Source organism: Anolis carolinensis, chromosome 5 (genome assembly GCF_035594765.1).
Source record: "Anolis carolinensis isolate JA03-04 chromosome 5, rAnoCar3.1.pri, whole genome shotgun sequence".
Classification (NCBI taxonomy): domain Eukaryota; kingdom Metazoa; phylum Chordata; class Lepidosauria; order Squamata; family Dactyloidae; genus Anolis; species Anolis carolinensis.
In genome coordinates this window covers 57,958,207-57,971,262 of record NC_085845.1, presented here as the reverse complement: position 1 = coordinate 57,971,262, position 13,056 = coordinate 57,958,207, and the positions used below count along the sequence as shown (strand labels likewise).

At 37.8% G+C, this 13,056-nt stretch overlaps 1 protein-coding gene across 6 annotated transcripts in view; it reads right to left on the bottom strand.

Moving 5' to 3' along the window:
- Window positions 1–13,056, bottom strand: part of palld (palladin, cytoskeletal associated protein) — a 300,420-nt gene that overhangs the window by 24,608 nt on the left and 262,756 nt on the right. For 5 of the 6 annotated variants that reach the window (XM_062982361.1, XM_062982363.1, XM_062982364.1 and 2 more), the window contains 4 exons: window positions 9,314–9,449; window positions 7,521–7,622; window positions 5,914–5,964; window positions 4,673–4,894 (listed from right to left, as the gene is read on the bottom strand). In XM_062982361.1, coding sequence (XP_062838431.1) covers window positions 4,673–4,894; window positions 5,914–5,964; window positions 7,521–7,622; window positions 9,314–9,449 — 511 coding nt within the window. The remainder of the gene's footprint in view (window positions 1–4,672; window positions 4,895–5,913; window positions 5,965–7,520; window positions 7,623–9,313; window positions 9,450–13,056) is intronic. The other variant, XM_062982362.1, reaches the window with a different exon arrangement.

The following is a 13,056-nucleotide window of genomic DNA, read 5'->3' as shown; positions in this document are numbered from 1 at the left end:
ATAGAAAGTCATGATAACTATGTCTAAGAAACTAGAGCCATTGTGGTCTATCCAATGCATTTTTCTGAATCAATAGCACAAAAAACTCTAGGAACACGCCTAAAAATCAAGACACCATTTTTGGTTGGACTGTATAATCCATCATGTTCATCATTACTTTTCCAAGGAAAACATAAAATAGCAGGGATGAATTCTTTATATGTCATGGAGTTTGGCCACCTTTTTGTTCATTACCTTGATACACCAAATAAGAGCATGCCCTTAAATCCTGATCATGACCATTCAACTAGGAATGTTTCATATTTTGGAAAAGTTGACTTGGACAGTGACTCCCAAGAATCTCCAGCTAGAATACCCAGATATTACTGTATATACTCAAGTATAAACCAACCCGAATATAAGCCCAGCCACCTAATATTACCACAAAAAACTGGGAAAACTTATTGACTCAAGTATAAGACAAGAATAAGAAATTCAGCAGCTATTGGTAAATTTCAAAAATAAAAATAGATATCAATAAAATTACATTAAATTGAGGCATCAGTAGGTTAAATGTTTTAGAATATTTACATAACACTCTAATTTAAGATAAGACTGTCCAACTCTGATTACCACATATACTTGAGTATAAGCCAACCCAAAAATAAGCCAGCCAGGACCCTCACTCAAATATAAGCTGAGAGGGGCCCTTTTCAGCCCTAAAAAGGGCTGAAAGACTTGGCTTATACTCAAGTATATACAGTATATTAGTTCAAAGATTCTCGGAGTTATAGTCTTAATAGCTGGAATCCTATATCAGCTACTTTGTTAAACATAATATACCAACAACAGTATCACAATCAGGATTAAGTAGTAATTGTGAATACAAAACAATTGTGACACTATTGCCACAATTACACCCCCCCCCCCCCAACCTAATTTACCGGGCATCAGCTACATGGAGAGATCCATTCAATTTCAGCAGTGATTGAAGTATGGGTGAATGATCTTTTCATCAGGTTCGGGGGAATTGGACCAGGAGAAGTTACTTTAGTTAACTAAATATACTAAATATGAGTGGCTGATATAGAACTCCAGCCATTTCCAAAATATGTAATATTTATTAGGGGTTCACATGTGTAAGTAAAATTCTGAAATACTGACAAGGACTGCATGTCAGTGCTGAAAATCATTCAACTTTGCCCAGTAGTTTTAAATCTCTTCCGAATGCATGTATGTACAGGATTACAAACTGCCTGTGTTGCCAGCAAAAGGCTTATTAATGTGCTCACATATGCTGACACAACTTTAATGTTTCAAATAAAAGTTACATTATCATGTATAAACCTCTAGTCTATGAAACAGTATGGCTGCAAAAATGAGTTTGAACCTGCACATTTCACAGATTTCGTAACTTTTACCTGACAGATGTTGGCCTTGTAAAAGCTAGTAATTATTTTATGACACATTTCTTTCATTACAGAAGCAGAGGACTTGCCAGGAATTAAGCAAGCAGCAGATGCATTAAGCTGAATGTGCTTGATATTCTAGATCAACACAACTATAAAGTAAAAATTTCCTCCAAATATGGATTTCTGTTATAGATATTGTTGTGAAATAATTCATGCTTAATATCTTTTTTCATAAGCTCCCAATCTGTGTATGGTGGATTTTTTTTTTTTTGCAGAGAGTTACCATTATCTTATCTCACTGGTGCATGATGCAATTTTCTACTTTAAATATTTTTAACGATTTCAGAAACTTTTAATAATTAACTTTTAATAATACAACTTAGTCTAATCTGAAATTTCCATCTAAAATGCAGAAATTTCAAAATCTCAAATATAAATTTTGAAACTCACAACTGCAGACATAGGTGCAAGAATTAGGCGACTGACTTGCAAACCAGTACCAGAAATTCAATATAAAACATTTATTCCTCCCGTTCCTCGCTCCCTAAAAGCAAGACACTGAAATGAGATCTCAGTCTCATATCTTTCAGTGTCTGGGATTCCATGTTTACTTCAGCTGGCAGGAATATCAGCCAAGAGGAGCTCCCATCAGAAGATCCCTTGCTAGATTTTGTTCCTATCCTTGAATGAAAGGGCTGTTTCAATTCACTGATGCCTAGTCAGGATCCAAGGAGCTGCGGTGGTGCAATGGCTTAAACCCTTGTGCCGGCTGAACTCCTGACCTGAAGTTCAGTTGCTGACCTGAAGGTTGGCAGTTCGAATCCGTGAGACGGGGTGAGCTCCTGTCTGTCAGCTCTAGCTTGCAGGGACATGACAGAAGCCTCCCAATAGGATGGTAACACATCAAGGCGTCCCCTGGTCAAAATGTCTCAGTAAATGGCCAATTCTCTCATAGCAGAAAGCAACTTGAAGTATTTTTTCAAGTCATTTTTGACACATTTTAAAAAAAGTCAAGATCCAAGCCAATATGTACACAATTACATCTCAATCAGAAACTTGATAATAATAATAAGCATTACTTTCTGTAATTCCTATTTAACAAAATGACCAAAAAGTGTTTATGTTGTGAACATTTTATAATTATTCATTTGTTTTATGCTAAATGGACCTTGTAAAACCGCTATTTGTGATAATATCAAAGAAGGAGAAGGACATTTAGGAGAGGTTACTTTTACTCTTTTTCATAAGTTTATTATTTTGGACTACAGCTTCCAGTGGTCATGCTGGCTGGGGGATTTTGGAACTTTTCTAAGTTCTGGCTACTTAGCATTTACATGCATATGTTCATTTACTGAAATCATTTCAGTAAACTATGGAAAATATTGCACCATAAATGGTTATTCACATCTTATCCACAGCTCAATCTCTGAGCAAGATCTGACAAGAACCAGGGATGTTCTTCATTGATCCCTTAGGAGGGACATTGTGCCAAAACATTATGTTGCCCTTCCCCTCAGGCTAAGGGTAAACCAAGTGATTACAAGAGAACAAGGAAGTTAACATAAATGTGGTGATGTCATTTTCTCGGCATTTAAATGAAACTCCGATGACATTAATCTTTAATTATACATCCTGATGTCTATTTTACATTAAGGAAGAATGGGCCTCTCAACTATTGTTTGACTCCCTATTTCCACAACCTCCACACAGCATGGGCAGTAGTCAGGGATGTGGGAGCTGCAATCCAAGAGCATCCAGAGAGACAATCCTTTTAGAGAAGCCATATCCCCTTTCATAGTACACAATTATTTTCCAGAAGTGTCCTCAAAATAGAACCAGTGCACCAGACATCCAGCATTCCTCTGCTATATAAAACCTTTGGTTCTGTTATTTAGGGCAGCTTGGGAAGATTATTTAACCAAATTCTAAGCAATGGAGATGCACTTTGGAAAAAAGAACAGTAGTAAAGATGAACTTTATACTTCTAGCTATAGCTGTAAGCCAAAGCAAAGCCAATAAAAGACTAGAGGATAGGAAATGCAAAACTAATATGTGGAAATAACTAACTGGAAATATTTCTTTGTTAAATAAGTAAATTGATAAATAATGCATTACGCTCCAAGTACGTGTTTGAAGAACATTGTACTCTTGGATTACCAGTCTATGAGGGCCTTTCCAGACATGACTAAAATCTGAACTGAAGCGGGTTAAAACAGCCTAATCTAATCTACACCTCTTTTCCGAGGAGGCCGCAGCTACATGCCATCCTGATTTTCCCCAAACACCTAATCCTTGCCCCCCCCCCCCCCGGTCTCCTCAGAGGTTATTTTGTCGCATGAGGAGAAACTTCATGGCAGCCAGGGACCTTTTTAGTAAGCTTTAGGAGTAAATCGGGGACTGAGGAAGCAGTGGGTGCCCTCCTGCTGGTTTGGAATAAACCGTGGTTTATTATTAATTAGTTCATTTTTATCTGAGGCATCATTTGAACACCCTCCAGTAAAAACCAAGACAGGTATAGCATTTTGGGCCTGTCTGGATGGGCCCTGAGTTTTCTAGCCACACATATGAGTGTAATTTAATCTCTGTTTTAGAATGGATGCTCATTTTGAGAAAGCAGATAGACCATTATGCCAACTGGATTTGACTAATAAGTGTTACAGAAAATCTGCTGATTTTGTATCCTCAGAAGAGGAGGAAGAACAAGACCGCACAAAGTAGTCCTAGTTATCTCCATTGCAATAGGAATCTAAAGACCGGTTGGGGTTTATGAGTCTGAGGCATGTAGATAAATGTACTGTTATTCATTTCCTTTGGCTAGATTCACGTGAAGTGTGGTAAAATGAATTAACCACATGCCAAGTGTGTTTTATGAGATTAGAACAAGAGTGTTTTATTACATTACATCTAGTATGTCTGAGTTTCCTCACAGTTCATAAAAGATTCCTTGGTGGTCAGGTCTAGCAGGCAGAACTAACTGCTACCTATTGAGAGGTGTGAAAGAAAATGGGAACAGGCCTAAAAGCCTCATTCAGCAGAATGTCACATATTTCAAATTCACTGAATTCTGAATGCCTTAAATAGTCCAGTTCTTCAACTAGCAAGTGTTCATCTCCAGGTGTTTCTGGATTCCCAACAGCCCCAATCAGCACAACTAATGGTGAAGTATCAGATGAATTATGCCCCCAAATTAGCTGGAAGACCACAAATGGACTGTTCGAAGTTGTCCATTCCTGGTGCAACTAAAAGCCTACAGATTTCTAAAATGAATGATCTTCTCTCACCTTTGGATTTGGATTCCCAGACACTATGCATGTAAAGGTGACTGGCATTCCCTCAAATATTTTGTAATGTTTCAGCTTCATCTCAAAGTAAGGAGCCACACCATTATCAGGGGTATCTTCTCCATGCTCCACCTCATCATCAGACTCCTCTACAGGGGATCTTTCCAGCCGAAATTCAATCTCACTGATCAGCCTCTGTTCGAAGCTGGAGACTTTGTATTCCTGTCAAACAAAGAAAACTCAAATTAGAAATGGGATTATAATTAATTCAATTTCTCAACTTTGTGATTTTTTTTAAAAAGGCACAATATGTTACAAATGTAAATATAATGCAGGACTTTCCACTAAATAAAAGAAAACACTAGAATCCCTGTCCTAAACGAATTCCTTATAAAAACAATGAGCATAGATTATAAACTAGGACTGTAATATAAAAGTTTCCCAGCACACTAACAATTAATTCACTCCTTTCCCATATTCTGCACTCACACAAGTAAACAATAAGTGATCTAACTAATGCCATGTGTTAAATATTTTCTACTGTGTGGAGAAAGAGTTGCATGCAAACTCCAGCCCTATACCATGAAATGGCATCCTATATCATCTTGCTCAAGTTGGAAAGAACAGAAATGTTAACAGTAGAAATTCTGTGCTATTACAGCAATAGATAGTTTCTTCAATAAAAAAGTGAAAGCCTTTCTTTGGTTCAGGATCAGCTAAGAATTTTATATATTACTTAATACAGGCATCATTCTTGCATCTGCATATGCACTCTATATAATAAAATATAATGGACCCAACCCCAATAGCTCACGGCTAGCTGAAACCAAAATGCATGTTTCTTTATAAATGGGATATACAGACAATATTTTAAAAATCTATTGGGGAAAAATCGATAGATTTATCCATTGTTTTTCTTCAGAAAGAGAGCTCCTACGTGGTTAACTTTTTAAGCATAAACTGTATTTGCCATTAGTGACAGATAAAATCCACAAAGGGTTTTGGTAAAAAAAAAAACACCATGGTTTTCATACAACAAACTTCCCTTATGAGAGAAATGGAAAACCTGTTTAGTCAGAGGGAATTGCATGAACCACACAACAAAGATTTAAAAAGTTACTAATAGACAGCAAACAAAGGTAGGTGTCAAGGTGAATGCTTGGAAACATCTTTGTAAAACCAGAAAAGAGATAAACAAGGGGGTCGGCAGACAGAAAATCAAGAAAGAAGAAAAGTGAAACCTTTTGAACAGCCTCAGGAGTCACTACAGAAGCATCAATAGAGTCAGTTCCCTGTAAAGGCAGAAAATGAGATGGGACACTGGAAGTAAGATTTATGAGAGCCTCTACTACAGCCTCAGAGAACACTTGCATTAGAATTCACTTTATATGCACTTCACTGGCCAGAATACCCATCCCAATAACCAACATAAATTACTTCCTGGGTTTTTCCCCCCAGAAATCTACTTCATGTTTCGCTTTTGGACTTGGGCTGCATCCAAAAGTGAAAATCACCTTCAAGAAAAAAAAACCAAGAAACGCTTTCAAGATGGAGAGCCAGTGCTTTATCTTGACATCATGAAGGATCAGAGAGACAGAATGAGCTAGAGCAGGAACAGATGTTAAGATGGTTCTCCATTTTATTCTCTGGGGAAGAAAGCACTACATTTTTCATTGGAATTGCTCCTAAAATATCAAACGTGACTTTGGCTACATCACCTTCATTTTATATGTCTCTGTTCTCTTGTCTAAATGCAGACACCCGTGTTTTGCAAAGATAAGGGTAGTTGCACATCTATATGTAAATGTAAACACAATTGCACCAAACCAGACAACTGCCCATCAACAGAAACAGTCCAGCATCACACAACAACTATATTTACAGTAAGCTTACCTGCCATTAGATAACTTAAACTGAGGAATCTACAAACATGCTTCCTTTGCTAAGGTTCTCTGCCAATCAAGAATGAGATTTCTATGAATTTTACTTTATTTTTTTAAAGGGTCAGAATAATTCAACACTATATATATATATTGGATTAGACCTCATATTGCCCATTATCACAGAGTGCAAGGGCTAGTGATTAGGAATGTTGATCTGGCGGTGGTTAACTATTTTTTAGCTGTCTTCTCAGGTAGTAAAATATCTTAGCTCAGCCCAGAGAAAAGGGATCAGTGAAAGAGAAACTATTGCATATCTAATCAATTGGGCATAGATAACACAGGTGAAACAAACATCAACTTTTATTACAGAAACATATTCAGGGTGACGTGTGTTGGCCATGCAACAAAATACAACCAAATCCCAAATCTACAAAACTATGACACGTTTATTGGGTCAATTGAACTGCACAAGATACATATTGCAAGGCTTGAGTATTATTTTCAAGAGGCAAAGATGTTAACAATTGTATAGGAGAAGAAAAAACCGACAATGTTAAGTCACAGTCCTTCATTTTGTCTAAGATGTTGTTTTTATTGTCAATTAAGATGGTCTGGAGCAGTGGTTCTTAACATGTGGGTCCCAAGATGCTATGGCCTTCAACTCCCAGAAATTCTAACAGCTGGTAAACTGGCTGGGGTTTCTGGGTGTTGTAGACCAAAAACACCTGGGGACTCCAGGTTGAGAAGCACTGGTCTGGAGGGATATGTTTATTATTCCCTTCACTCAGGCAGCCATAGCTTTGGAGAGGACATAAAGCATCTCCTTACAGCATCACCTCATTCTACAAGTCAGAGATCTAATTAGACATGACTTCCTTTTTCAACTTCTCAGAAATAAATAAATTAGAAACAATGAAAGAAAATGACTATTTTTATTGTATGAGTAGAAAGCTACAAAGAAGTACCTGTCCTGTCAGCTCTTCTTCTGGCTCTTGAATATTGAAGACAGTTGCAGCACTGTCAGCACCTAGCAGCCGGCGAGCCATTTTCTCCTCATATGTTAGTTTCTAAACAAAATGAGAAAAGAAAAGTTCTATGAAATGCATAGATGACAGATAAAACAATCGCAATTCTGATATTCATGTAGTAAGAAAGCAATAAACTTTGCAGTTGAAACTCATTTTTCTTCCTGGTGGAAAAAAAAGGATTCATGTTTCATCCCGATGACCCCAAAACAACTGTACCTTCAGAGGTAACAAGAAAAGCCTAGAGTCAATGTTTCTGTACAAGATGTTGATCATAGGAGGCCATAAAATGTTATTTTCAAAAAGGACCCATCAGGTGCTTATTGTAATGTGCTACCTATTAGTCACAACTTTAGGAATGCACTACTAACACATTTACTGCTTTCAATGCTGCTATAGCATCATCGCCGAAAACAGAAAAAGGCACAAAAAGGTTCTACAGTTCCAAAAAGTGCCTTCTAAAGAATTGTTTTAGAAGTAACCTTCAATGGACAGGAAGTATGTTCCTTTTGTATTTGCTGGACCTACTCAGCAACCTTTGATACCATCATCCATTGTATCCTTCTGATCCACTTTCCTGGGGTGGGACTTGAAGGCAGTGTTTATATTGGTTCCACTTCCTTCTAGTTAAGCTGTGGGACTCCTGTTTGATTCTTTGACATTGGCTCGTGAAGTTCTGTTTGGTCTCCAATTCTCCCCAAGAGACACGTGAGATAAATTTGGGGGCTCTGTGCCATCAGTGTGTGTTGATGGCACCCAACCATATCTCTGCTTTCCACCTCAATCCATGGAAGGTATTTCAGTTTTAAACAGTAATTGACGGTGAAGCAAACTGAAACTTAATCTAGAAGATGATCAGTAGCATGATAGATCAAAAGCGATTCATCTTGCTCTGGATAGGACTATACAGTGTTTCCCCACTTCTTCATGGTTCGCTTATACTGGACTTGCTATTTCATGGGGAAACTGGGGTATATTTAAACATTTTTTAATTGTTATGTGGTCTTTCTCCTCCTTGCAAGCCCCGGGGAGCTAGTGAACCCCTCCCTACCAGCTGCTCCTGCCGGATGAGTGAACGAGGGAGGGAGGGTGAGAGAGTGAAGGTCAGCGGCGGCAGCAAGAGCCTGGAAGAGGCGGCACCAGACGTGCCAGGCCGGGAAACGTGGAGAACTCGGAAGAGGGAGCGAGACTCATGGAGACAGGAGGCACAATTTCCTGTGTTACTAAAAAGTCTACTGTTGTGAATCTGTTTCTGGACATGATTCAAAGTGATAGTTATGACCCATATGGTTTTGGGTCTAGCTAATCTGAATTTTTCCATATGAGGTTGTCCAAGTGAAGATATTCAGGAGAGTTGCATCTTTCAGTCTTACTACTTTAAAAAAATAAATTGGGGGGGGGAGAGCAAGGGGGGGCTTTTCTGTAGTTGCTCTGGATCTCATTTCCATAGGAGGTTAAGGATGGTTCCCTTCTTGTTGTCTGTTTGCTGGCAGGAGAAGACCTTTATATTCTGGTAGGAATTTGGGAACAGATGGGTTTACATGTAAAGAACTGGCTTATGCAGAAGACTCCAAGGAACCAAATCTGTATTTGGCAGGGTTTCTTTTTCTTTCTTATTTCAGATTTAATGCATTATAAATATGAAATATTTCACTTATTTCTAAACCTATAAAGATTAAGGAAACAGTTCAGGGCAGTCCCTAATGAGTTCCTTCAATCTTGCAATTGCGTACCGGCTGGCCATTGTTCAACAGGTCCTCCTTGAAGCGAAGCTTTCTTTCGAGGTCCTGGATAACGGCATCTTTTGTGCCCTGAATTTCTTCATCAGATGCAATCCTGGCAGTTCGGCCTGTTTTCTTTGGAAACCCCCTGCAAATTTAAAAACAGATATGTGTTGTCAAAGTCTTTCATGGCTGGAATCACAACCTCTGTGGATGTCTGCCACAGATGTGGGTGAAGCATCAGGAGAACATGGCCATATAGCCTGGAAGACTCACAGCAACCAACCCCCCCCCCAAAAAAAAAACCAAAAAAAAAAAAAACACAAGGTAGTGGTCATGACTTAGAGACATAAAAGTTAGTGAGGAAAGTCAGCCATTCATTGACTGTGTTAATGTCTAATATTATGTCAATTTATTCAAAATTATTATATACTGCTCAGACACAATGAATAATATATGCAAAACATTACCACATAGCACAATAAAAGCAAAACAGATTATATGTAAGCAGGCATATAGTTTCTGCTCAAACAGTTTCATCTCACAGGTCAGCTAGCTGATAAGAAGCCAGATTTGTAACGTATTCTTGCACTGTGGACTGTATTCCTGGCTTCCAGCCACTCCCTCCCCCTTTGGGATGTTTTTGGTGTTCAACACCTCTCATGCAAATACTTTATCTTGTATGTTGTTTACATTGCTATTTGGGGTTTCCCCAAGTTTCCTAGTCTCTTTCCTCTTGGGTGTGGATATTACAAATTCATCACACAAGCCACAAGGTTTATAGCCTGAGAATACGAAAACAAAAAGAAAAATATAAGAGGAAATGTTTTTAAAAATCATGAATACATGTAGTCTTATTAATGAGAAAGTTGTTTATGTGGTTCCTGGTTCACAGAAGGCCTTCAAATTGAATAGAAAATTATATTTTATATTAGTGCCCATAGAGATTTTAGTGTATCAATATACTTTTTGAATGTACCATATATATATGTGTGTGTGTGTGTGTGTGTGTGTGTGTGTGTGTGTAAGCTCATTTACAGAATTACAATTAATTACATATACAACGGCTAAAGTGTACCCTTGATGTACGGCATATCAACATGATGTTGATCTAAACAGAACTTTATGCAGAATTTAGATGTTATTTTTGATCTAAAAGATGGAATTATCTAGTCAGCATGATCACTTACAAATTATAGTGATCTCCAGAAAATGCTTTCAGGATACAGTTTATGTTTTCCTTATGTTCTTTGTATCTACAGCAAACTTTAGAAATTACATTTACCATTCTCATTCTCATTCTCATTCTCTCTCTCTCTCTCTCTATATATATATATATGTGTGTGTGTGTGTGTGTGTGTGTGTGTGTGTGTGTGTGTGTGTATTCTAATAGGAAAACTAAGAAAACCAGATTTCAGCCTTTGATACAAGCCACCAAGAACTGCTATTATTCATTTTTAGCCTCTGAGAATCATATGACAGAAGAGGAGGGGAGTGGAGGTTGCAAAGCTTTGTGGTGCCTGGTGGATGTAATTCAAGACTTATCAAAACTAATAAATACAGCCATTAAAAAGTAAACTTGCATTAACTTCAATCGACCATGAGTCTTTTTTTGAAGACAGCATGAGGAGATTCTACATGACAGCCTGCAGAGACTATGTGTGTAGGCCTTTAGCCAGGTTAAGAAGCCAAAAGAAGCAAAAAACTCTGGCTCGTGCCCTACTGAGGGACGCTGAATAAATAAACTAGCATGCCCTTCCTCCTCTCTAGCACAGCAAAACATATGCATTGTAGCTTTGGTTAGTAGAGATTGACAGTAAGTCACTTGTCACATGAAGTTTTTTATTCAGCTGCAGCAATCACTTAGATATAGAAGCAGATAAAAAGCATATGGGAAAATAAACCCTTCCAGATGCAACCATTTGTCAAGACAGAACGGGTCAATACTTTTGGCTACTACACCAGGCTTGAGAGAATCTCTGTTCCCTCTGTGTCAAATTCCTGGTCAAAGCTTCTTCAGTAGTAGCCCACAATACATCTGGATTGTAAATGAGACTAGAGCATCTGAACAAAGATGAGCTTCTGTCTTCCCTAGTTTCTGGATGAAATGAGTTAAACGCAGGCTCAAATGTCAGAAAATAAGCAAAATTTAGGAAGGCTACAAAGAAGATCCCATGAATATATTTTTATATACTGTGAAGCTATATTATATATACAGTTACTGAATGTAATTTTGGCTAACTATGACATGGACCTTCATGCCATATACAGTGTTCCCTCACTACTTTGCGATTCGCTGTTTTGTGGTTTTTCAATAAACTCTAAAAAACTATTATAAATCATAAAAAATTACAATTTACAGCCTAAGGAAGGGAGGAAGGAGAAGCCAAAGGGAGAGAAAAGGAGCCCAAGCGGCAACAGGAGGAAAAGGAGGTGATTTATCAACACGCAATTAGTTGATAAAGACTTAAAATAGTGTATAACTACTAAAATAATGTATCAATATTAAAATAAATATAGTGTCCCTACTTCGCAGATTTTCAATTATTGTGGGTGGTCCTGGAACCTAACCCACGCGATAAGTGAGGGAACACCATATCTATAAAATGTCAGGAAAAAAATGGCATTACTGTGTCCCTTAGTGATATTTGATAAAACATTGGACTACTGCATGTGCTGGAGGAATCAACTGCAGCACAAATAATATTTCCAGGGTCTACTTAGAAGTGATGACTTCAGAGAATCCTGAACAGACCTTGGGTTCAGATAAACTTTTGAGCTCTCCTTAGGAATTTCCTTACAGAACTGAACTTGCACATCTACTTTGTGCTGTGGGACAGGATATGAATACAGAGGGATGGAAATTAATTCTATTGGAGTTGGGATTTTCAATGTATGGACCACAAGAAGTGGATGGCCCTTTTGGTTTCTTCCAACTCAATGATTCTATGATTCTAATGTTGCATCTCCTCAAAGTGGGGCGACAAAGTGGAGTCCGCGACATGCGGGTGGGGAGAAGAGCAAACCACAGACCACCAATTACAATGCAGTCTGAGCCCTGCCACATGCATAATGGAGGACTTACTCATAGCAACACCAGAGGCACTCCAAGTGTCCAACTACTGGTCAAAGGACATTTAGTATAATGCCAAGTTTTTAAACTTTGTGTTCTCAAATACATTACAACTTGTACTCTTGGTTCGCTTCTGACATGATAAATAAATACATCTCCTTAATATTTATTTAAAGACAGGGGGAAATAAAATCCACAATGGAATTTTTTTAGAATGTGAAAATAATGCATACAATTGAAAAACTTCACACAATAAAAATTGGGCAGTGAACATAGATAGGATCTGAAAAAATGTGATCAAATTAAGAGACTTTTTCGTATTCCAAGTTGAAAAGTCTTGATTTGTAAAAGTTTTGATTTCTTTGGATGCTAAAATACTTATTCTACAAATCAAGCATTTGAAGTTCCTGAAATGAATCTGGAAAAATATTTTATTACCACTAGAAAAAACCCCAAAGCTAGACAAAATAAGAGGAGTGTTTCATCATTTACTTTTGTGGTTTTCAGCAGATAAGGTATATAAGGAAAACATATACATTCAGAACCACACAAGCTGATATTATAGGAGGCAGGATATTCTGTGCCAATTTTAAGATGCGAAAGTGAAGAGATCAAGACTAGCTCATAACAAATTTTGCAATGTCTATGTCAGCCACTATACATGATGGAAGGCTGGCATTTG